This window comes from Ovis canadensis, chromosome 15 (assembly GCF_042477335.2).
Source record: "Ovis canadensis isolate MfBH-ARS-UI-01 breed Bighorn chromosome 15, ARS-UI_OviCan_v2, whole genome shotgun sequence".
Lineage (NCBI taxonomy): Eukaryota > Metazoa > Chordata > Mammalia > Artiodactyla > Bovidae > Ovis > Ovis canadensis.
In genome coordinates this window covers 38059768-38085181 of record NC_091259.1, presented here as the reverse complement: position 1 = coordinate 38085181, position 25414 = coordinate 38059768, and the positions used below count along the sequence as shown (strand labels likewise).

The following is a 25414-nucleotide window of genomic DNA, read 5'->3' as shown; positions in this document are numbered from 1 at the left end:
CTCATAGGATGACCAGGGACAAAATAAGCAGTGCTCAAGGTCAGGAAAAGCCACAGACTAATTCTTTGATATCCCTTGGATGCAAGAACCCCTCTGCCAAGGACACAGGCACTCTCCCCCCTCACTCCTCACCTCCCTGGCTTTTTCCTGCTCTGCACATAGCAGCTCCCTGCAAGTGCCCCCAACCTGGGTTCTTAAAAGTCCCTATTCCTAACCTAGCACCTGATACCCAGTACTGCACTCCGACAGGGCCTCCATCCTTGCCCCGAGTCCCTTGACCTTCCTGCCCACCAAGCCCAGTGTAGGGTAGCCCAGGCCCTGTGATTGCAGTACTGTGACTGGTGTTTTTGTGCCAGTGGAGACACTGAGGTTACAGTCCAGGAGGGACACCACTGAGAAAGTTAGCTTGAGAGCCTGGGTTTATTTTAAAGCAGAGTGGCAAGAGCACTGGGGTGGGTGCTACTGTTCTGTATCCCCAAGCGAGTGACCCAACCACTCTGGACCTTCATCTCCTTTGTAAAATGATGCGTTGCATGGTGCTTTGAGCTCCACCGTGGTATCTTTTTGGTGATCCTGATTCCCACATATGGGGCAGCCTCTACTTCTCATGTACACACTACTGTCTTTAAAATGGATAACCAACAAGGACCTACTGTATAGCACAGGGAACACTGTTCAATGTTAGGTGGCAGCCTGGATGGGAGGGGAATCAGAGGAAGAATGGATACATGTATATGTATAGCTGAATCCCTTCAACTGTTCACCAGAAACTATCACAACATTGTTAATCGGTTGCATCCCAACACAAAATAAAAAGTTCATAGAAGAAAAGAGGGAACCTGTGGGGAAGAAGAGACAGTGCCTTCTGCCCACCAGACAGCTGATGGACCAGCCCTAGCTGTCAAGGGAACCAGAGAGAGTCTGTAGGGTATTCTGCCGGCATCAGCCGTGACACAATCAGCTCACCCCAAGGCCAAACCCGGCTCCTCCTCTCTCCCACAAGGACTGTGGTCTGTTTAGAGACAGTGGGGCTACAATAGAAAACATGCTAAACACACATGTCAGGAAACAGAAAAGGGTGCAGACTCAAGTAATATGCGGTTGGGCAATAGAATAGAGGTGTCGGCCGAGTAAGAGGTGATGAGAGTCCAGAAGGGCTTCCTGGAAGAGGGGAACTAGGGGCACCCCAGATCATGCCTAATACTCAGTAGGTGTCCAATAAGCATTTGTTGAGTGAAGTTCCAGGAAGGGAGGCCTCCTTCTTCATAAATGAGAAATGATGATGATGGTGATGGTGATGAAACTCAGAGAAGGCTTCCGACCCACCTCTTCTGCACACAGAAGGGCCCTGTTCCTGGGCCCCACCCCCATCTAGCCCTTTCTCCTCTCTTTTGGTGGTGCCTGCAGCTATCAGCGTCTCTGGGGTGAGGTGTGCCCCCCTCTCTGAAAACCTCCCAATCCACCCAATCTAAAGAATGAGGGACATTCTACCCCACCTGCATCCCGCGGATGGGGGTGCGGGGCAGATTGGGTTCTGAGTCCCTGAGCCTAGAGTGGGGGGAAGGTAAGGGAGGGTCTTCAACCCTTATCAGTCTTCCCAACCCCTCCCAATTTCACACCTCTGGGATCCTTGTCTTCAGTGACCCCAAACTCCAAGGGTTTCCTTATGCCCTACCTGACCCTGCTAACAATAGCAGTTCTAGGTACTTTCACTGAAAGCATTTTTACTGCAAACATTTGGCCACATGACGAATTGGCTCTGAGGCAATTTTGCCATGAAAGATGAAATAACTGGTTGACAGTTTGGTTTCATCTGGTTGAGATGCTTTTCTTCCAGGTAGTGATGTTACTGATGGCTTTATTGAGCTGACAGAAGATAACAGTTTGCCCTAAGAGTTGGTTTTATGTTTTTAAACAAAACTACACTGGAGGAGAAAGAGGCCAAGGAGAAAGAGGCCAAGGAGAAAGAGGCCAAGAGCCTCCAAGGTACAGAGTTAAGCCTGTATTTCCCATAAAACTTCTTTGAGTCTATCAACAGACATGAGACAATGTGTTAAGAACACTCTACAGTGTGGAGGCTTTCCCAATGCAACTCAAGGGTCAATTACAAACATCCACCCTAATGTTTGGAAAGTGATACCTCTCTCAAGGAAGGAAGAAACTTCAGTAAAAAAAGAAAAAGTTCAATGCCAGATGAGGAGATGAATCAACAAGCAAAAAAAAAAAAAGTATAAAATACTATGAATGAAAGACTTGGTAGGCAAGTGCTTACTGCTTATACAAGGACAACCCACAAAACAAAATCAGTTCTCGGTACAGTATTGCCATGCATTCACACACAGCTTCTCCAGTGGCTCAGTGGTAAAGAACCCACCTGCCAATGCAGGAGACGTGGGTTCGACCCCTAGAGAAGGAAATGGCAACCCACTCCAATATTCTTGCCTGGGAAATCCCATGGACAGAGGAGCCTGTCCATGAGGTCGCAAAAGAGTCAGACGCAACTTAGTGACTAAACAACAATTTTGTTTCTCCTTTCTCCTGTTTCACTATGTCCTTTTTAATGTCCCTCTTATTTTTTATTATTTTATCTTTTTCGGCAAAATTGCCTTAAGGACAATTAGTTACGCAGCAAAAATGTGGCAAAGGTGCTTAAGGTGGAAATAGCAGACAAAGCTAACAGTGGGCCGTAGGCAGAGAGGCCCAAGTCAGGATGCCCCTGCCTGCTCCTTGGAAGTCCTCCCACCTGTCTGTCTGCTCATCACCGGGCAGAGGGGCAAGGGCCCAGGCCACCCACTTAGTGCCCAGTGAGCGGGCACTCAGGCACCTTCCTCACTGCCCCGCCCACCGTGGGGTTGCTTCTGGGGGAGTCACACAGGACCGGAGGCAGCCTCATCCCGAAACACATACAGGGTGGGGAGGGCCACCTCAGCCTAGTGAGGCAATAATGGGTGAGAGGCAGTGCCCCTGGGGCACCTGAGCCCCTTGCAGCAGCCTCTGCTCCCCATGCCCAGGCCGCTGTCTGCCTTCTCCCCTCCTGGCACTCTGCAGGGTGAGGTTGCTGCTGAAGATGTGAAAATGAATGTCAGTCTGTGTCCAGGCGCTGAACACCACGTGGCCCCACACCCCAGACGGTGGAAGGAGACGGGGTGGCTGCAGGCTTGGCAGGCTGTGTCCTACTCTAGGCCCCACCACCATGCCCTGGCACCAATCCCAAGATGGATCCTGGTGTCTACATCCCTCCTGCCCCCACCATCCCCACCCCGCCTCCCCCCTCCCCCAGTGGCCTAAGCCCTCCCAACTGGCTTTTCCTGTTCCCAGCTTTGTGTGGTGAAAGTTCCCCAATTATACCCACATTATCTCAGCTGCTGGGCAGCCTCCAGCAGGCTTGGGGAGTGGAGGCTGGAGGGTGGGGAGGGAGCACCCGCTTACTCTGCTGGGAGGGCCTAGGGCTTAGATCCTTGCCAACTGGCCAGTCAGCAGGAGTACTGGGCTGACTGGCCCACTGACCTCACTGTGGGATGGTGTCTGGGGCGGGGCACAGCTGGGCTGGGCTGGGCTGTGGCTCAGAGAATCATAGACAGTGGAGGCCAGAAGGGACCAAGGAGATAGTGAAGTCCAGTCTGCTCCCTCCCATGGGAGGAGAATAGGGCTCAGAAAGGGGAAGTGACCTGCCAAGGTGCCAAGGCAAGCTCTAGATGGAGCCGGACTAGAAGCCAGCACCCCCAGCCCGCTGCTCAGTGTCACCTCCATGATTCCCCCACCAACCCACAGTGTTCTCTGCCAGGGACATGTCAGAACCCCACAGACTGGCCAAGGGGACAGCTGGAGAGATGGGGTGATGGCATCCCAGGTGGACCTTGAAGGGCTGTGTGGATGTGAGCAGACGCAGAGGAGGGGAGCATAGGGAAGCTTTCAGAACGTGGCAAGGGCCTGGCTTCGAGTGCCAAAGATACGTTTACTCAGCAGGCATGTCCTAAGTGCCGGCTGTGTGCCAAACATGGGGATACCGCTCTGACCTAGGGAGACCTGGCTGGTACCTTCTTAGGGGAGGTGTGAAGGGCAGCATACTTCACTGACCATAGTCTTAGAGGCCTTCAGAGGAATATGCTCTGCTCCCGCCTCCGTCATGCAGAGGCAAGTGTAGCCCCGAGTTCCCACTCTGGAAAGCAGACTTCCTTGAGGGCCCATTTAGGCCCTCCCCTGCCTCAGGGTCAGTCCAGGGCCTGATGTTGATCTTAACTGATGGTGCTCAATAAATAACTGAGTGAAATAAGAAAGCAAGGATGGCTGATGACAGAACTCAGGAGTGAGCCCACTGGAGGGCATGGCAGGCCCAGGTAGATTAGGGGGCTGAGCCAAATTCAGAGTTAAGGAAAAGCTCAGACAAAAGCCATTCGAGAGGGAATAAAGCAAAATTGGCAGGGAGACTAGAGGGCGTTCATTCATTCACTCGATGCCACTGATCACTCCTTCCTGCCTGCAAGTCTCTCCTCTCCGTCTTCCACTGCCATCTGTCTGGCCACAAATGTTTACTGAGCACCTCCTATGACTGGAGGCTGAGCCCGGCACTGGGGATACAGGGATAGAAAAGACTCAAAGTCTGCTCTGAGGAGGTCATCATCTGGCAGAGGAGAAGCCAGAGGTGTGAACAACCACATTCCCAGGCAGCAAAGAGCCACTATAGGGTTGAGAGGATCGGGGAAGCTTCCCGGAGGAGGTGGCCTGAGCGGGACAGCCATAGGTGGAAAAGGGCCTGGGCCTTCTAGGGAACTGCAGGGACAGGAGTCTAGACGTGTAGCATCAGGCATTCCCTGGGGGCCCAGTGGTTAGGACTCTATGTTCTCACTGCCAAGGGCCCCAATTTGATCTCACAAGTCTCACTGTGTGGCCTTAGATGTGTAGCTTCTACAGCTTTGTGCTCCTTGGAGGCTGGGACTGAAACACTCATTGACATGACTCCAGGGCTGATAATAGACTCAAAAAGTGGCGCAAAAACGGGAGGAAGGAGGAAGGAAACTCAGAAACATGGCATATTCCGTGGAACAGTCCAGTCGGATGTGGTTGGAAGGCCTCGTGTACAGAGAGATGTGGACAGAATGGCACAGCCCGGATGATGAGGACGTCAAATGCCAAGTTATGACAGCCAGACATGACTGAGAAGGCGAACGTGAGCCAGAGAGGCTGAGCCTCATGCAGCACCTGCATCTCTCAGCCTGGTTGGGTAGGGGGGCCGAGCCAGTGCACTCCAGGGCCCAGGCACTCAGCCCTTTATGGGGAGAAGACAGTGGGAGTGGCCTTACTGATGGGGCCCCTGGGGCTCCCCTAGCGCTTCCTGCCTCCTGACACCTCCTCATCCATCATAGTATTTGGTTCTCTTAGCAACCTGTGAGCTAGAGAGGACTGGATTATTCACCCCATTTATCAGACGAGGGAGCTGAGGCCCAGAAAGGTGAAGAAGCTGGTGGCTCCTCAGCTGGGCCTCTGCCCAAAAAGCAGCACATTCAACCATCATCAAAAATAAGGGTGTGGAGGGATATTTACTGCCATGGAGCAGCATTGATAATATATCTCTAAATGAAAATACAGCTTAAGGAACAGTATGTACAGTATGACTGTTTAAAAACAAAACAAACATGGTTACCAAGATATATGAAGAAGAACGTAAAAGAGGTTGTGCGTGCGTGCTAAGTCACTTTAGTCGTGTCTGACTGCAGCACTATGGACTATAGGCTGCCAGGCTTCTCTGTCTATGGGATTCTCTAGGGAGGCATACCGGAGTGGGTTGCCATGCTCTTCTCCAGGCGATCTTCCCGACCCAGGATCTAACCCACATCTCTTCTGTCTCCTGCACTGACCGGCGGGTTCTTTTACCACTAGTGCCACCTGAAAAGCCTGAACAAGAGGTGACTTCCCATCAGGTGATCAGTGATACATCTGAGTGGTGGAATCATGGGTTGTCATTTTCTTCTCAGTATTTGTCAATATCCCCCCCCAGTTCTTCTAAAACAGATAATTATTATTTTTATAGTCAGAATTTTTAAAATAATGACTACTGGAAAATAAAAGACCAGCACACAGGGAGTCGGGGTGGGGGCTCTGGCGGACCCTGACCACCCTCTGCCCTCTCTCTCGACCAGGTGCCCACGCCCAGATGGTCCAGGTCAACGACTCCATGTACGGCTTCATCGGCACGGACGTGGTGCTTCACTGCAGCTTCGCCAACCCGCTGCCGGGCGTGAAGATCACCCAGGTCACATGGCAGAAGGCCACCAATGGCTCCAAGCAGAACGTGGCCATCTACAACCCAGCCATGGGCGTCTCGGTGCTGGCCCCATACCGCGAGCGCGTGGAGTTCCTGCGGCCCTCCTTCACAGATGGTACCATCCGCCTCTCCCGCCTGGAGCTGGAAGACGAGGGCGTCTACATCTGTGAGTTTGCCACCTTCCCTGCGGGCAACCGAGAGAGCCAGCTCAATCTCACTGTGATGGGTAAGCTGACCTGACCGTGCCTCTCTGCTTGGGCACATCCTGGGGGCTGGGCCATCTTCAGTGGATGCAGAGGTTCTCCTTAGGTTGGCATGCTCCCAAGCTCTGGACATGGCACTTTCAGTCCCTTCTTGCCATGCTGTCCCCGTTCACTAGGGATGGAGGCTGGCCTTAGCTGTGGGCAGAGTTGAGGATCAGTATTCAGGTTGAAGCCCCACTGTGGGGCACTTCCTGGGTGGCCAGGAAGCAGGCAGACACCATGGTAGGAGAGCATGCCAAGACTCCAGGAAGACTTGTGCTTGACAAAAGCTCATACAAAGAAGAGAGCAGGAAAGGCATGGGTGAGACCCAAGGAGGTCCCTGTGAGAAGTGCTGGGAGGGGCCTTGGTGAAGCACAGCTGAGAGGCAAGGATGCCCAGGGTGACCTTGAAGCAAGGCCTGGCAGGTGCCTGCCCTCCCAGCCTGTGCGTCCTTGATAAGGCAGCAGAGCGAGACCCATTGTGCTCTCTTGTTTCCGGCAGCCAAACCCACCAACTGGATAGAGGGCACCCAGGCAGTGCTTCGAGCCAGGAAGGGGCAGGATGAAAAGGTCCTGGTGGCCACCTGCACATCAGCCAATGGGAAGCCTCCCAGTGTGGTATCCTGGGAAACGCGGCTGAAGGGCGAGGCGGAGTACCAGGAGATCCGGAACCCCAACGGCACGGTGACCGTCATCAGCCGCTACCGCCTGGTGCCCAGCCGAGAAGCCCACCGGCAGTCCCTGGCCTGCATAGTCAACTACCACATGGACCGCTTCTGGGAAAGCCTCACCCTCAACGTGCAGTGTGAGCGCGGCAGGGCATTGGGGGCGGGGCCGGGCCTCCGGGCGGGGCGGGGCCTCCGGGCGGGGCGGGGCCTCCGGGCGGGGCGGGGCCTCCGGGCGGGGCGGGGCCTCCGGGCGGGGCGGGGCACATACTGTCCCCTCCCACCACCCCCGCTCTTACCAGCCCTGCCTCCTTTTCTTCCCACCTCCTGCCTCTCTCCCTGCCCCTTTTTCCCTCACCGGCTTATCCTTCCTTCCTCTTTCCTCTTCTCCCGTCTCCCTTTCTGGGGGCACTTTGTTCTCCCGTCCTCTCTTGCCCTGTCTTCTCCCTTTGCCTGCCCTCTCCCCGCTGCCTTGTTCCCCCGCTGCTTCTACTCTGAGGGTCTGTGACCTCCCAACCCCTGTCACTCTTCCCTCATCTTCTGGCTTTTTCCTTGTCTTTTCCCCATCTGAGGCTCATCACCCTCTGAGGCTCTCCCCGACCCCCTGACCCAAGTCCTGTTCTCCTGACCTCATCCTTTCCAAACATCACCCCTTGTCTCACAGACGAGCCCGAGGTGACCATCGAGGGATTTGATGGCAACTGGTACCTGCAACGGATGGATGTGAAGCTCACGTGCAAAGCCGATGCCAACCCCCCAGCCACTGAGTACCACTGGACGACGTAAGTGCTGCGGGGCTGGCTGGTCGCCTTGCAAGGAACCTTGCTGCACCCATTCCACCTCCAGAAACCTTGGGCAGGGAGGAAATGAAGGTCTAGATTCAGGTTTTTCAGTGAGAAGGAGAGAAGCCATGAGACACACACACACACACATACACCCTCCCATGTTTGACTGCATCAGGGTCAGCAGGACAAACCATTCTGCCGGGGGGCTTCCCTCGTGATCTGCCTCCTTTCTGCTCCCTAATCAAGAACGTTGTCATTCTCCTTTGGTGATTCAGTCTGAGTCACTCCCATCCCAGCCCCCAGTATTTATTTTTACCGAGGTGTCCCCAGGGAGGCTGGCTTTCTGGAGCATCTCAGATCTCTCGGTTTCTTTTCCTTCTCTCCAGCACCCCCAGATTCTCAGGGAGAGGCGGCAGTCAGCCCAGAACACCTGTGTCCATGGAGTACTTGCCCCAAGGCCAGTCCCATTCTTGGCTTCGTGGTTCGGGGGCTTAAACCTTTCCGGGTCTAGTCTCCCCCTCCAGCCAGCTGTGACAGCCTGAGCCAAGGTTCTTCCCAGAGAACAGCTGGATGGAACACACAGAAGGAGAGGGGCATGGGGAAGCCAAGAAGTAGGTTGACTTGGGCGGCCAGAGGGTGGCTGCCCAGACTGTGTCTGCGTTCTTTTTCCAGGAAGTGGAGGCACTGGCACACCCTAGCTGTTTGTTGCCGTCCACTTCCTGGGGCCAAGAGTGTCTCTGAAGGTGTGAGTGGCCAGGGCTTCCTTGCCAGTTTCAGTTCTGGGTCCAGAAGTTTTGTGGCACTGAGGATCAAGAGGAAGGAAAAGGGTCTTCTGGGTACAGGAAATTTCTGGAACTCTCCCAGCATAAAAAAGACTTGTGATATGCCCAGCAAGGAAAGGAGATGGTGAAATGGAACACAGTTCCTAAACACGGGTCAAGTCTCATTACCCGAGTAGCCTGTTAAAATTCTAGGCCAGGACCCCAGCTTTAGTAGATTTGAGGTTGTTGTTGTTATTTAGTCACTAAGTCATGTCCAACTCCCCACAACTCCATGAACTGTAGCGCACCAAGTTCCTCTGTCCATGGGGTTTCCTAGGCAAAAGTACTGGAGTGGGTTGCCATTTCTTAACCCAGATTCGGGGTTAGGACTCTAGGTTATTAACCAACTGCCTAGGAAACCAAGAACTATCGAGAACCAGTGTAGTAAAAAGAGCAATGTGCTGAGAGTCCAAAGAGCTGGTGAGATCCCCAGTTGTCACTTTCTAGCTATGTTTCCTTGGCCTTGAACCTGGTTTCTCTTACATAGTGTCTCTTAGATGCTGTGGGGCCAGTATCTACCTGTGCCATCTGCATTCCGGTGCTGTGATGAGCACATGTGAAACACAGAATAATGTAAAACTGCCACATGCAAGAGGTTACTGTTGCTTTTGTTGTTTTCACTCCTTCCAAGACAGATGCTGCCTATTAATGCAGCCAAAGGGCTGATGGTCTTGGAGTCAGGTGGGTGACACAGGGGTAGCTTCATGGGGCTGGAGAATCATAACGCTCTGCCTTGTCTCCCAACCCCTGCAGGCTGAATGGCTCCCTCCCCAAGGGCGTGGAGGCCCAGAACAGAACTCTCTTCTTCAGGGGACCCATCAACTACAGCCTGGCAGGAACCTACATCTGTGAGGCCACCAACCCCATCGGCACCCGCTCAGGCCAGGTGGAGGTCAATATCACAGGTAGGAAGCTGCATTCTTCCCTGCCTCTCCCCACCCACTGCTTCCTCTGCTGCCAGCATCCCCCACCTTAGGGCTGGGTCATGGGAGGAAGTTTGCTTCTCCTGTTCCTGCTTCTCTGGTTCTCCTTTGAGCTGTGGCCATTGGTCTCTCTTTCCTCTATGAAGGCTGTGTGTGAAACAGGGTGACCCCGCTCAATCAGAATGGGCAGGGCGGAGTCTTCAGGAGGGAGGGAGGAAGTGCTGTTTCCAGCAGTGCCGGGGGTGGTGGGGGCTGGTAAGAGCCTTCTCCTGGATCTGCAACAACAAACCTGTGATGCTGGCTTGGTGGGGTGGGCTGGAGGGAGGACCTTATCTCCTCTGAGTTCTGCTCCTGTAGTTCAGAAAATCCTCATGGGCTGGAGGGTGGGGCTTACCTCAAGCAGGGATTCAGAGGGGAAGGCCAGGAGGAAGCCCAAAGTCACGGTGGTCTGTGTGTGCTGTGAGTGGACTGCTGTTTTCCCTGCATTTTTCTCTGTCAGGGCAGATGGGAGGGAGATTCAGCCTCCTGACCTCTTAGGGCAAAGAGAACACACGGGTTGGGATGTTCTGGGGGAGACATCGCATGAGACGTGAAAAGAATGTGGGCTTCCGTGTCAGCAGCTGCACACAAGCCCTCATCTGTAAAATGGGTATATTATGACGCGCCTGCAAGACTTGTTGTTAGAATTTATATATGTAGGCCAAGCACTCAGCACAGACCAGTCTGTCAATAAATGGCCCATGTTCAATGGTTATTATCTTGGCTCTGTCATTATCATTATTAATGGAAGGATCAAAACAAGCTGATAGAGGGGTAAACTGCCATCACAACTTTGCAACCAGGGTGTCTTTAACCTGTACCTGAGCTAGCTGCAGGGTGAGAAAGTGACAGGAAGAAACTCTTAGGATGGGAAGTGAGCTGTGAGGGTGTCATGCTGCTACAGAGCTGGATAGGAAGTGACCTCATGGAGACATGAGCTAGGCTCAGGGACATAGGAAGTTGGATGGTGGTTACTGGGCTCCAGAAGCAGAGCTTGGGCAAGTCCTGAGGATGCATTGGCTCTGAACCTGTTTCTCAGAAGTGGGAGGCCTCATCTAGGGGTACATACAAGGCTCAGCTGCTGATAGAACATTCCAAAGCTGTCCAGGGGATGTACCTACCTGTCTTCGGGGCTATTCTGTCACCTCTCTAGCCAGGGGTCAGGAGGAGAGTGGAGTCACTTGTCACTTGCTCTTCTCTTCAACTCCCTGCCTTGGGCTCTCGGACTGGTTAAGGTGGTAGAAGTGTCAGAGGGACACAAAATTTTTAAGGGCATGAGCCCGCTGTGTCCCCCTTTGCTTGGCAAAATAATAAACCTATTCTTTTCGACTTTACCCCCTCCCCCAAAAAAGAGGTGTCAGAGGTGGAGCCTGGAGACAATCTAGGATTTGGGGAGTTCCCATAAGTTGGCAAGGATGGAAGGGCCAGAGTCACACACTTCTTACCTCCTGGAGAAAATTTGAGCAAAGGAAAGCTCAGAAAGAGCCTCCTGGGGGCATAAGCTCTGGCCCTGGGGCCATGCGGCCTAGAAGGGTGAACACTGGTCATAAGGGAACGTGCTCCCCTGGGGGAGGCAGGTCGTGTGAGGGGCAGCACAGACGTGGCCTGACTGTGTTTGCGTACGGGCTCTTCCTGGCTCTGTGTGGCCTTCACCTTGTAGAGCCTCAGCTTCACATGGAGATCAGCATATTTATCTCGCTCTTCTTATACTCACGCCAAGTCCACTTTCCACATCCCAGCACACAGCGTGGATGCCCTGACACAATCACTGCATCCCCCTCAAGCAGGCAGGCTTTCTGGGGAAACTGCTGAGTGGGAAATCAGGGGCAGAGGCCAAGAAACCCCAGAGCAATGACATCCCATTGATCCCATTCCCCAGCATGAGCGGACTGGCCAGAGGCCTCAAGGCCAAATGGTGTGCCCTACCCCAGAGGCAGGGCCAGGACAGGAAAGTCAAGGCCTCCCTTCTCCCAAAGTCTAGGGAGATGCGGGACCACCATGAAGCAGGGCTGCTCATCAGAGGGAGTCATCAGATCCGGGAGCAAGGGGGAAGGAAAGAGGGCAACTTCCCAGATGCAGGCTGGGAACAGAGAGGAAGGAAGGGAAACCAGCGTGGAGGGGGAGCCATCTCCTAGGGCATGATCGCACCAATGGTGCCCTCCGTGGGGTCTGTGGTCAGGCCGAGGTGGTCTTTAGGGAAAGGTGGATGGGGCAGGGGGTCACACAAGGGCTCCAGCTAGAAGAGGCACTCAGTGTGTCCTCTCGTATTCCCTGAGTACAGAGCAGGGTGGGGGCTGCCACCAAAGATTCACACATCGGGGGTGAGAAGGGCCTTGTATAAGGGGACTCTGTTGTTGACAGCCCAGTTAAGCAGGAGCCAGGGAGGTGTGATGCTCGCGGAATCATTAATGGGCCCAGGAGCTGTGTAGCTAGCCATCCCCCAGGGAAGGTCTCTCAGCCCCTCAGGAAGACTCAACCAGGCGGCCTGAGCCTTTTCAGAGCTGTTTGTTCTCATACTCAAGGGCAATATCCGCGCAGCCGCGAACCCCACCTGCCTTCATCCCTGTCGACTGGTCTCTGGGGGGAACACAGCCTTGCCCTGTGCTCCAAGCCCTGCTGGTCTGGAGGGAATGCATGAACGAGATGGATAAGTGGAAATTTAATTTTTCATTCTGGCCATCCATCCAGGTAATAGTTCTGCCCTGGGCTCATCTGGAGAAGGAGAGACGAAGAATAGGGCGGGGAAAGGCGTGCAGCAGGGCGTGTGCCAGAGACACACGTGTGTGCAGGGTCACGCATCGCCTGTACAGATCCACTTTATCCCTGACTTCTTGGGGGAGTCCCGGATCCTGGGAAAGGTCATCTCTGAGTCGTTCCTCCAAGGATGAGTGGTGGGTGGTGATGGGGAAAGTGGGGGTTCCCTGGCAGGCGGAGCATTTGGAAAGACAATGGCTGAGCAAGTGGGCAGGAGCAGAGGAGCGGGGCTTCCTCCCTCTTGGGCACGGGGAGCCTCTGAAGGGTGCTCAGCAGAGAAGCAGCGAGGTGAGGAGGGTGACTAAGACTGAGCACCTGGGGGGCTGTGTGGATGGCACTTGGGAACCAGTTAGGGGTTGTGTGCACAATGAGGGTTTTTCTAGAGGGAAACCACAGGCCAGGCTGTGGCCGTGCAGCTGAGAGCAGAGGAGACAGACCCACCAGAGTTTGCAGGTATGCTTCACGACGGGGCCCTCAAGGAAGCCCATTTCTCAAGAGCAGTTTCATGGATTTGGCCCCATAGCCATAAAACAAAGCTGTGAGTTCTCCTTCCTCCACCTTCTGAGGGCAATGCTGGGGGCAGAGAAGGAGCCTAGGGTATGGCCTTGACCAGGCTAAAGAGGCCAAAGGAGGCAACATCAGTCCAGTCCATGTGACAGGGGTGTCCTGAGAAGAGTGTCCAGAGCCCTCCCAGGAGCCAGCAGGGAAGCCCTTGGAGTGCAGGGGGTCCCCAATTTCCATTTCCGGTGCAGAGCCCCTCAGCCATCGGGGTGGGGAGAGGGGGTGAGGCAACAGGGTCTGCACCTTAGGCTGGGAGTCCTTCCGACCAAGGGTTGGTGGGGCTTGGAGGTCCCTCTGGAGGGGAGGGCTGTGTGAGCCTGTGAGTAGGCGTGTGCCTCTGAGCATGTAAACGTGCACGGGCAAGCAGGAGAGCGCTGTCTGAGTGCTGAGCATGCAGAGGGCTGAGGGCCTTCGTGCCCTGCTCCAGGCCACACATGGCAGCCCGTTGGGGAGCCTGTGGGGTGGGCAGCTGCGTCTGCACCCCTGGGAGGATTCAGTTCTCCAGCGCCGCCGTGATGAGGCCCTGCCCGCTGCTCTGCACGGTACACAGCTGCTGCAGCTGCAGAAGGGCTTCCCAGAGCTTGACCTCAGGCCTCCCACCCCTGGCCCTGGGCCTGCAGCGCTGCATGCTGGGAGGTGTAGTTCTCACAGCCTCCCCAGCCGAGGCTTCTGGGGCCCGCGCTCTGCCTGCCTGCCTGCCTGCCTGCCTGCCTGCTGCTTGCCTGAAGAAGCAGCGGGCGTTGAGAAGCCTGGACGTTGATCCCAAACCTCCTCTGGATCCTAGAGCCAGACTGTAAACCCTAACTAACCCTCACTCCACCTCCGAGCCATCAAAGGCCTCCACATACCGCCCACCCACCTCAGTCAGGAAACCCCTAGACCCAAGGAAATGTGGAGCCCCCACTGCCCTGGGGTCCCAGCCAGCCTGTGATCCCAGAGGGGAGGCTGCCGGCCTTCAGCAACAGGGCCTGGCTGCCCCTTTGTTAGCGGAAGTGAGGGGAGCCGGCGGGGGCCCCCACCAGGAAGCGCACAAGACCCCCATGGCCCAACTCTTCTCTCCCGCCAGCTGCGGCCTTTGAGGCTCTGCTCCTGGCACGAAGACAGGAGCTACTGGCTGAATGTGACAGCTGGAGGGGTGGAAGGGGAGGGTGCTCCATTCCACACCAGGCAGCCACCTCTGCTTACAAATGAGTTAGGTCCCCACATCCACTCCTTCCACACCCTCACTCAGCATCTTCACGTCGAAGTCTGCAAGGCTGGAAGGTCATCCTAACCAGTCCTCTGCCTCTAGGCAGGCTGACCCTCAAGTTGGCAAAATAGCCAAGGTTCCCTTTGGTCCCAAAAATCTCCAGGGAAGAATAAGCTGGCTTAGGACTTGGGGCATGCTTGCACGCATGCACTCATGCATGCTAAGTCGCCTCAGTTGTGTCCGACTTTCTGTGACTCTATGGACTGTAGCCCGCCAGGCTCCTCTGTCCATGGAATTCCCCAGGCAAGGAGTAGGACTTAGGGCAGGGGGGATTATATGAAGGCTCTAGAAGGGAAAGAGGCCTACAGACTCACCTCTAAGACATGACCTTGCCTTTGTAGTATTCACTCACCAAATGTGCTTGAACTCTGACCAAGCACATGTGCCAAGCAGCCCATGTGCCTCGGGGTACATCGGTGAGCCAAAGCCGCTGTCCCCATGGAGCTTATGCTTTAGCTTAAGGAGGACTACAACAAATAACAGATAAAATACATTTGAAAAATTATGTGGTCATTTTGAAGGTGATATGGAAAAAAGAAAAAAGCAGGGTAAGGGATTCACAGTGCTAAGGGCAGGCTGTGATTTGCAATAAGTTAGTCAAGGAAGGTCTCTGCGAGAAGGTGACCTCGATGAGAAGGAGGCAAGGGAGCGAGCCTAGGACCCCTGGGGCAGGAGCCTTCCAGGGTACAGAGCTGCCAGTGCAAAGGCCCTGAGGAAACTGGGAGCAGAGTGAGCTAGGAGGAAAGCAAGAGAGGAAGGCAGAGGCATAGATCATGGAGAGTGTCTTCAGCTCTGAGAGTTAATGGCCTCTCTGTGGCTGCCGTGTTGAGAATAGTCTATAGAGGAAAGGGAATTGGGGAAGCCAGTTAAGCAGCTATTGCAATAATCCAGGTAAAAGATGACAGTGGTTGGGATCAGGGTAGTAGTGATGAAGAAGGTGAGAAGAGGTCAGGTTCGAGATTTACTTTGAATTTGGATTTACAGCTAGTTTGGGACACCAGCCACTCATGAAATGGGTAATACAGTTAACCTTACCAGACCATGATGAGTAGGCCCTCCAAAATCCAATGTCGTCAAGTGAAAAGTAGGAGGGATTTGCTTTTCTTGGGTTTCTGTTTCTACAGAGAGCATAAAAGTAAATACAGTGGAACTAATGTACACAACTGTAACACATTGAGTTGTCAGTCCCCAATTATCATGATGCTGCCACCTCCTCCACCCCTTTCCCTGTTCCTGCAGAAGAGAATTTTAGCCTCTTGAAAATTGGCAGAAGGACCAGAGCCAATCATGGTAGATCCCAATTTGCATTTATTGCAAGTTGCTCTATCAGGCTTTACTGTAATATGTTAGTATATGATTAACAAAATGGAATGAGCTCTTGTTTATATAAGAATGAGAGCTACAGACCACTGGTATGTAACAGTTCTGAAGAAAAAAGAGAAGTGTGAGCTGGAGATGAAAAAGCAAAACAAAGAAGAGACAGAAACACTAAAATAGGCAGAAGGGGATGAGGTAGGGCAATTCCTGGCAGGGGAATTAGCAAGAACAAAGATCTGCAGTAAAGGATGCATTGGACAGCAAGTTGGCCAGACCTGAGATGAAGTTTTGAAAACCAGACTGGTGTGGTCCAACAGGCAATGGGGACGTCATTGTGAGTCTTTGAGAAAGGGAGTGATAGTGTCTACACAGTGAAATTTAACCTAATGACTGCAGATGGGGTGACTAAAGCGGGGCAGAGGCCAAATGAAGGTGGGAGATTCAGGGATCCACTATAACAGTAAAACATGGTGTCAGGAGAGAAGCTGCTCAGTAGGAAGAGTCCACAAGATTTGATGGCAGATTTTGACCCAAGAGATGAAGAAGGAATAGTCAAAGATAAATGAAATTCCAAGCCAGAAGAGCAGTCAAATGGTGTTGAATGTGGTGTTGAATGTGGTGTTGAATGGAAGGGGTTTGAGGGAAGATGGTGGACACGTTGTGGGAGGATGCAGGTGGAGAGGATCCCAAAGGAGGATGTGCTAAACCGAAGAACGTTCAAAGCATGTCCCCAAATACTTGTCCTGTGAATGCTCCTTGAGTCACGAAGGGTGGGGTTTGTGTTCCAGTAGGCTAGGAAGCACTGCGAGTTCCTTACAGTTCACAGTGTGCGTGAGAAGATGGGCTCTGATGCTTTGTCTACAGTACATTTCCCAAAGCATTTGGCCCCAGTATTTTTGCCCACCCTCTGAGCCGATGGCTTGAGGTTCCATGGCCACGTCTGGGAAACGGTGGTCTGTGAGGCCTTTGGAGTTAAAGCCTCAGAGTTGCAGGCAGAGCTAGCTACCCAAGATGGTTTGGAGAGCCAGCACGATTGAGGTAACTCATGACCTTGAGGCCAGGTCTTCCCTGAGGACAGAGAGCAGAGGGTAAGGTCCGAGGATGGAGCCCCCAGCCAGGCTCCTGGGGCAGAGAGAAGGCCCCCACAGTGTAGTCTGCACACAGAACTCTCCAAAAAGAAAGCCGAGGGTCAAGGACTCCTTGTACTTTTCAGGAGGCAAAGGAAGCAAGTCAGAAAGGAAGGGTAGGTCTCTCTACCTGATGCCTTCCTTATTCTGCTGGCCTCTCCAAGTCCTCATCATCTTTCAAGGCTTGGCCTCAGTCTTCTCTCCTCCAAAGAGCCTTTCCAAGCGCCAGGCCACAATGCTTTCTTGCCCTGCACTCCTAAAGCCCCTAACCACCAGCACCCTTGATGTCTGCATGCTGCTTTGCCTAAGAGTGTCATTTGGTTCCTCAGCTGGGTCCTGAGTTATTTGTATCCTGTGACTAGTGAAATAAATAGATGGTCGGTACGTGTTTGCTGAGTAGATGGGTGAGTCGGCGGGTGGGTGGAGCGATGATGAGGCAGGTGGCAAGAGGCAAGAGCACACAGGTATGGGGTGAGAACTGAAGAGGAAGCTGGCAGGTTGAAAGTACAGAGGCCGTCAGGTTCCTGCCAGCTGCCTCGTGGGCATTTCTTGTGGCGGCAGCTCCCACCTCACAGGGAGCAGGTGTGGAGCCCTTTTCAAGGCAGTAGACAGATGGGACCTGGTGAACCAGGAGAAGACACTTGAGCTTCAGGGACATTGTTCTGGAAGTGGGCGGTGAGGACAAATATTCCATAAACATTTATTGGGCAGCCACTCGGTGACCTGCACCAAGGACACGGTGACAAGTGGGAAGCTGAGTCTTCACGGGGTGCGCTTCTTTCTACCAACTTCCCCCTGCGAGAGGCCGGGAGCAGGAGCTGCTGGGTGGCTCTGAAACCATCGAGTGGCATTTCGGGGGCTCTGAAGAGCTCTGGTACCATAGGTCTCAGCACGGCAAGAAGCAAAGTGATAGATAAGAAGTGATTTATTAGACTAGGATGCTTGTGAGGCTTACAAGCAGGTGGGTGAGGGGGTGCCACACTCTAAAAACTTACTGAGCTACAGTTTTATAATAAAAAAAAAGTGGGAAGAGAGAGAAGACATCTTTGTCATTCTTAAGCAGGCGTCATGCTTCCATCATCAGCTCTTCCTCCAGGTTGAGCAGGGAAGTTTCCTTGTCCCCACACGGTCAAGCTAGGTCCACAAATTGCTGTTTTATATGTGTGCAGAGACCATGTCCTAGGGATCGTTAATTTACTGAGTTCACTGGTCAGAATGTGGGCCTCGTGTCACCACTGTTTTATTGCCTGGGGCAGGTCCTGAGCTTCTGTTGCAGGGATTTTTTGCTACGCAAGCCTGCTTGGTTTTGTGGTTAAGCAAACTTGCTTTCTTGAGTAATCATTAGCTTACAGGGGTCTCCCACATTTTTTCTACTTACAATCCCCTAGCGGGATTAACTACTTAATCACCCAATTTGCTTTGTCTTTACGGAAACGGACCCCTTCATGTGGTCCCCATGTTTTCACTAGCCCTTCTAGCATGAGCTCCTGGACAGCCCTTCATCTTCTCTTCTAGAATCCCTGCCCTGCTCCCGCCGCTGCAGACAGCACACCACATACTCACACCCCAGACCAGCTCCACTTCTGGGAGGAGGGACTGGCCTCATAGGAGGAACAGGATTCCCACGGAGTGAGTGATGCTGAATCAGGGAGTGAGCTGGCAGAAACCGATTCCCAGAGGCCAAAACATAGGCCCACATCGACCCTCTCCCTTGGCCAGAAGAGAGGAGGGCTGAGAGCAGCCAAGGTCTGCCGCCCAGGCCTGCCCCAGACCTGCCCACTGGCTCCTCCTGTCCAAGGCCAGCCGCGGTCTCCAGTGCCACCCTGTGGCGGTGCTGGGCACGCCTCCCTCAGCCTCACCTGGGGACCCCTTCAGCCTCTGGCCTGGCCCCAGGGGCACCAACCCGGTCTTCCCTCCTCACCCACCCTCTTCCTTTCTCTTTTCACTTTTCCTGCCTTCTAGTTTCTCCTCCATCCTTAGCGTGCACATATTTGTACACACACACTCATCACAGCAGCATAGGTATGTGGGCTGGTGTGACAGCAAGGGCGTGTGCCCGCACACGCGCTCTCCTGTGTATACTTGTCATCTTTGGTGCTCACGTGCTCTCACACCCCCTTTCTGCACGGTCATGCTCAGTGTCTTCTGCTCGTAGCCCACGTTGGCTGCAGCCCCGGCCCCCACCTTGCCCTGCAGGGCCAGAACGCAGCCAAGAACCACAGCCCAGGTTTCTGGCACACACAGGGCATCTACAGGGCCAGCACTGGGGCACCCATCCTCCTCTCTGTACCCTGGGAGCAGATGAAGTCAGGCATGGGGCGCCCAGTCTGCGCTAGGCTCGGCGTCTCAGGAGCCAAGGCGTGCTGCTAGGGCACAGCGACCAGCAGGTGTGGGCAGAGGGGCAGTGGTGACCTCCGCACAGGCTTTCCGTGCAAGAGAACGATGTGTCATTGGCTGGTGACCTTGGGAAAATTACTTAGCCTCTGTAAGCCCTGTCTCGTCGTGTGCCAGCTGGAAATGAATAGCATACTGCTTTACAGGGTGTCAGGGACACTGGGTGTCATGCGACTGGCGTGGACAGCGGGTCGTGGCTGGACTGGCTCCCCTTCAAGGAGAAAGTCAGTGTGGAGGCTCTGGGGCCACGGGACTGTCTCCTCCCCTGTCTTCTCCAGCTCCAGCTACCAGCGCGCTTTCTGGTCTCCTGGATTTGCGGGGTTGGGGTTGCTGGGGCGCCTCTAGAACAAGAGCTGGCCTTGGGCTCACTTCCTGCCTTCGCCTCCCCGTCTCCCTCTCGCCTTCCTCCCCTGCCACCCCTGCTGACTCAGCCGCCGAGCAGGCATTGACACTGTCCCCCTCCTTCTCTTCTCCTCACCCAGAGTTCCCCTACACCCCGTCTCCTCCCGAACACGGGCGGCGCGCCGGGCCAGTGCCCACGGCCATCGTTGGGGGCGTGGTGGGGAGCGTCCTGCTGGTGCTGATTGTGGTCGGCGGGATCGTGGTGGCCCTGCGCCGGCGCCGGCACACCTTCAAGGGCGACTACAGCACCAAGAAGCATGTGTACGGCAACGGCTACAGCAAGGCGGGCGTCCCCCAGCACCACCCGCCCATGGCCCAGAGCTTGCAGTACCCGGAGGACTCGGACGACGACAAGAAAGCCGGCCCCTTGGGCGGGAGCAGCTACGAGGAGGAGGAGGAGGAGGAGGGTGGAGGGGGCGAGCGCAAGGTGGGCGGCCCCCACCCCAAGTACGACGAGGACGCCAAGCGGCCCTACTTCACGGTGGACGAGGCTGAGGCCCGTCAGGACGGCTACGGGGACCGGACTCTGGGCTACCAGTACGACCCTGAGCAGCTGGACTTGGCCGAGAACATGGTCTCTCAGAACGACGGGTCTTTCATTTCCAAGAAGGAGTGGTACGTGTAGACCCCTGTCCAGAGCCTCCGCCCCAGCCCCACCCGCACGCCCCCTGCCTGCCCCCGCCGCCCACTCCAGGAGCTCGCCAGAGACTCACGCAGCTGCCCGGGGAACCTGGGAGCCCAGGGCACACGACCTGGCTTTGTTTTGATTTCCTCCCTGCCCCCGGCCCTGCCCCATGGTGTTGTGTTCACTGTGGCTTCGGTGTTGCTGTACCTTTCCTTGCCAGACCACCCCCTTCCTGCCGCCCTCTGCAGCGAGCCCTGTTCTCGTCTTGTGTACCTGGGCATCCCTCCAGGGTTTGGGGAGCCAGCCCTCCCCTGCCCCCAACACTGGAATTTGTTCGTGTCCTTCCCCTTGCTGGTGGACGGCTGAAGGGGCTCCAAGAGGAACAGCCCCCTCCCCTGGACCCCAGATGCTGCTCATTTTTCCCTGGGAGAGGGAACCCAGCAACCTCCCCATCCCACCATGAGCTGACACAGTAGGAGTTTGGACCCCTGGTCTAGGCAGCCATGGCATGCCAGAGGTAGGGGGTGGGGATGGCTTTTCCAAAGCACCCAGGGCTGTCTTTGTTCGTTAGGTGAATCAAGTTGAGGTCCCCACCTGGAGCCTTGGGCAGTGTGTTTTCCTGAAGGCTGGTTTTCCTTGTTTTTTTCCCTCATCGGCCTCCCGAGAGTTAAGTTGGCACAGCTCTGGTGGTTCCTGTTCGCCCGTCTGCACCCCACATAGCAGGACTCCAGGTCACTCTGGCCCACACTTCCCATGCACCTCTACCAACACACACCCACACCTACATGCACACACACGGCGTTCGTGTCTACCCCGTGCTCCCCTTGGGGTCACATGCCTTACCCTGGCTGGACACTGCCCAAGGCCCACCTCTCTGCTCCGCCTCTCCCCCTCCTTCCAGCGGAGGATGGGACAGGGGCGAGGGGCAGCCTTCAGAAGCTTCCAGGGAGAGCTGAGGCAAACCCCCTAGGTGCCTCCACCCTGGCATCTCAGGCCGGCCCTTAGCCACTTCCTACAGCATGGAAGTTTCTTGAATTTCTCCCTATCTATCAAGAACTAGCAACTCTTGATTCTCTTGGGGAGTCAGAGCTGGGACGCCAGAAAGGAGTGACGTCCGGGAGTGGAGGAGGAGCACAGTAGGAGCTCCACCATCGTGGGCTGGTGAGACTAGAGTGCAGGGTGTCCTGGCCCACCCACGAGAAGGACAGCACAAGGGGAGGCGGGGCCAAGGATCCTGAGTCAGCCGTTCCTACTCACAACCCGCTCTGTTCTCCCTGGTCATCATTCTGGATGGGGTGGTGGGGGAGCCCTGGAGATGCTTTCCCTTTGAGTTGTAGATTCCCTTTTTGAATGGGGCTCTGGGTTCCTGTCAGTCACCCAAGACACCCTGGAGGAAGGCCCCTCGTGGGCCCCCTCTGTTCCCCCGGCTCAAAGTGCCTCAGTTCCTCCATCTGCCCAGCCCGTCCCCCCCAGCACTCTGGATGGGAGAGACCCTGGGATGGGAGAGGCAGGTTCGTGTCTGCCTGCGAGGATTCTGGTGAACTTAGCCCAGGGTGCAGAGGCTCTGTAGGGTGGCCAGTGTTGAGGGGAGGGAGGCAGACCACTCTGTGCCCCACGGGCACCAACCGACCCTTGCCATAGGCTTCCCAAGGGAGTCCCCAACCCCCTATCCTACTCCTCCCCTCCCTGGTGCTGCTATTGAACCCCTAGCCAGCTCCATCTCTGCCCTGGTGACCCTGGACCCACCAGCTGGGTGACCCTTCTCGCCCAGCCCCCGCTGCCCTAGCCCTCGCCCAGTCCACCCAGTAGCCACGTAGCAGAAGTCTGAAGCCATGCCAGCCCTGGGGCGGCGCTCCCCTCTCTTGGCATTGGGGGTACTGGATGGGGTGGAGTTGGGAGAAAATTCTGGGGTCTTTCTAGCCACAGGGCAGAGAGGGTGGAGGAGCTGGGCTGCATTTCCCAGCAGTATTAGTGTCCCCTCACCCCAGGGCAGAGGAGCTTTTCCATGTTACATCACTGCCCCATCCCGCCTCATACCATTCTGGCCCCTCTGCTTGGCCCACTTGTCCCCTAGCAGGGGGAGGTCCCAGGGGCCTGCCTGATAGAGGCATTCTCCACCCCCTTGAAATCACAAGACTGATGGACTCCTCTTGTGTCTCCCTTATCCTGCACTGCCACCCTCTCCTCCTCTTTCTGTGATGGACTTAGGAGGCCCTCAGGCCTAGCCAAAGCACTGAGTCCCCCTTAAGGCAACTCCCAGCCCTCCCCTCCAGCAAAGCACAAATTTGGGGGTCCGTGCCACATGTGTGGGCCACGTGGGAGGCTCCAGACTTGCCAGAGGCCCATCAGCAGCGTGCCCAGCCGGGGTGCTGCTACCTGGGACCAAGAGCGCGCATGAGACCGGGGTCAGCACTTGGAGCTGCAGAGACAGGGTTTTGTGTGCCCTGAGTTTGCGGGGAGGTGGCTACAACTGCTGGGCCAGCAGGCAGCTGGCATGGGAAGTGGGGGAGGGGGTCTGGCCCAACAGAGACCAGGACGTCTTGCTTCTCCTCCATGCCCCCAGCATGAACTGAGCTTCTGCCTTTTGCTGGAAATGAAATAAACTTGGTCTTCATTGTGCCAAGGCCTCCCCACTTGTCATCCTGCCTCTGTGACCCTCACGGTCCTTGCCCGCCCCCTCCCCTACTCCACCGATACCCACCCCTTTCCTTAAGATTTTGATATTGTTCTAATGTGTAACAACCCTCTGAGTCCCCTTTGATCAGAAGGATCTGAAGAGCAGCAGCACAGAATCGGGGAACGCAGGCATGCACGTGCAGCCACGTCAGGCCCAGTCCATGCGTGCACGTTTGCACAGGTGCCCAGCCCGTACACGGGCGCTCACCCCCAGCCCCGCAGACACACCAGGGGGCTGGCCTGGACCTGCTGAAAGCCCTTCAGGAAAAACGGATGTCCCAGCACTCGGCCCATAAGAAAGACGCACCCGGGCCCTGTCTCCCAGGCGCGTGCCCCCCATCCTCCCCCGCACCCGCCAACCCCTGCCATGTGCCCGAGTCACTGGTGCAATAAATCTTCTGCCATCCTCCCAAGCAGAGGAATTGGGGATCGAGTGAGGTGATGTGGGCAGCTCGCCTGGCAGGAAGGGAGGGCTGCCAGGCCTCCTGGAAGCCACGCAGAGACCTCCTAGGCCTGACTGCCCCCAGGAGCCTGCAGGTGGGCCCCCCAGGGCCCAGGCCCACAGGAAGTTGGAGTTGTGCCAGGGGTCCCTGTGGCATAAGGCATTTCTGGGACCTCGCTGCTGCTGCCGTGCCCCGAGTGTGAGGCCAAAGGAGCCCCATCCCACCGGTGCTGCTGCTCTTTCAACTCCTGCTGTGAGGAATGGGATTCTTGGCCAGGAAAACAAAAATGGTTTTCTTTTTTTTTTTTTTTTTTTGTATAAATGGAAAGAAAATCCAGGAGAAGCTGCCCCCCTTCCCCCACCCCCACAAAGTGTGATGCACTACCGTTGCTTCAATTTCTTAGTCACTGTTTTCGTCTTTGGTCCAGGGACCGCCCTGCAGATTCTCCTGGTTCTAACCCAGGGGGTGTTTGCGTCACCCCCTTTTACTTGTATAAGAAAAAAAAAATGATGGGTTGAAAAACGTACTGAGGAAAAAAAAATTGTACTTTTTTATAAATAAAGTCTTTAAAACAACCCTGGTTCCCTGGTTGCCTCGAATCACTCCGGAGCTGGGTCCTTACCCACGGCTGTTGGGGCGGGGCAGGGTACAGCTGGAAGAAGCAAGGAAGGCAGCCCCCACCCTATGCCGCAGGTCCAGTGGTTCTGGGACAGTGACTCGTACCCCGAAGGACCCCCTGCACAGGGCAGAGGAGCCCCCACCCCTACCCTCTTGCAGGAGACCCAAGAGCGAACATGCGAGTCCCACCTGGGTCCTCACCACAGCTCACAGGCTGCTACTGAACCATCTTCCACACGAGGGTGTGTGGCCCGCACCCTCGGGATGGCTTGGCTGTTCAGGCACAAGCAGTGAGGACCTGCATGTTGAGATACTGGGGAGACCGATCGTGCTAGGGAGGGGCCTGTGCTGGCTGGATCCCCTGTCCTCCTGCCCCAGAGCTCCCACTCAAGTTCCTTCAGCATGCCTCACCCCACCTCCCCACTGTCCTGCTCCCTGCCGAGTCCCCTCCTGTGGCTGTTAGGAGGAGCGAGCCAGCAGTGCCACACCTGTCATGTTAGACAGATCCCCAGGAAGAGGACAGAGACAAGAGCTTTATCCTTTCATCTTTGGGGAGGATCCTGCCGGCTGCATCCCCTGCGAGCTCTCAGAGACCCCACCTCACCTCCCCCCCCACCCCCCCACCCCCCACCCACCCCCGCCAGAAGGTTGGTTGGAGGAAGGTCTCTTGCTCCCCATCCAGTACCATCTGCTTCCCATCTCCTGGGCTGGAATGCAGGACAAATCGATCCTGGGGTGGGAGTGGCAGGGGCTTCAGTGACCGCCTCCCTGCCAGCCACCCCAGCGGCATCTCCTTTCAGTGAAATCCACACCATACCCCCCCTGAGAAAAGCGGGTGGGGATGCTGGAAGCCTACACGGAGGCCCAGCAGCAAGCCCTCCAGCTCCTCTGGGGCAAGACCACACCCTCCACACCTAGGAATGGGGCTGGAAGAGTTAGAGGCGGGAGTAGGAGAAGCTAGCAGCTGCTGGCAGCTGCCTGGGCCCCTCATTCAAAGGCCAAACCCAGCACCCCAGGGCATATTGATATTGATAGTTGAATGAGATGCAAATTGGTCGCTTAAGCGGTCACTTCCTCAGTTTTCCAGGCTGTCCATTTAAGTTAATTTTTAATTTGTGCAGGCAATAAATGCTTAATTACATTATTAATACATTGGAAGAGAGCAATGGACAGGATGTCCTAATTGGCATTTAACTAGAACGTTCCGGCAAATTAGCCAAGACTTTCTGTGGCAGTGGAAGGAGGGCAAGCCGATTAGTCCCAGGCACAGCCTCTCCAGGTTGGCGAAGCCAGACCCAGCCCCATCCCCCAGGGCACCAGAAGGCTGGGACATACCTAGCTTTCTAGTCGAGCTAGGCTTTGGAAGAATATCCAGCTAGTTAGGGTACTTCCCTGGTGGCTCAGACGGTAAAGCGTCTGTCTACAATGTGGGAGACCTGGGTTCGATCCCTGGGTCGGGAAGATCTGCTGGAGAAGGAAATGGCAATCCACTCCAGTACTATTGCCTGGAA

The 25414-nt window shown here is 55.3% G+C and overlaps 1 protein-coding gene and 1 long non-coding RNA gene across 2 annotated transcripts in view; one reads left to right on the top strand and one right to left on the bottom strand.

Annotated features, from left to right (window-relative positions):
• The window catches only part of NECTIN1 (nectin cell adhesion molecule 1), a 72813-nt gene extending 48953 nt beyond the window's left edge, over positions 1-23860 (top strand). Inside the window, exons 2-6 of the mRNA XM_069555500.1 lie at positions 6138-6488; positions 7007-7309; positions 7834-7951; positions 9529-9680; positions 19622-23860. Coding sequence (XP_069411601.1) covers positions 6138-6488; positions 7007-7309; positions 7834-7951; positions 9529-9680; positions 19622-20166 — 1469 coding nt within the window. The 3' untranslated portion in view covers positions 20167-23860. The remainder of the gene's footprint in view (positions 1-6137; positions 6489-7006; positions 7310-7833; positions 7952-9528; positions 9681-19621) is intronic.
• On the bottom strand, positions 5519-11444 carry LOC138421340 (uncharacterized). The gene is made up of 3 exons (XR_011249465.1): positions 8271-11444; positions 7878-8019; positions 5519-6446 (listed from the first exon to the last, which is right to left on the bottom strand). It is a non-coding gene; the product is annotated as an uncharacterized lncRNA (long non-coding RNA).
• Positions 23861-25414: the final 1554 nt, after the last annotated feature.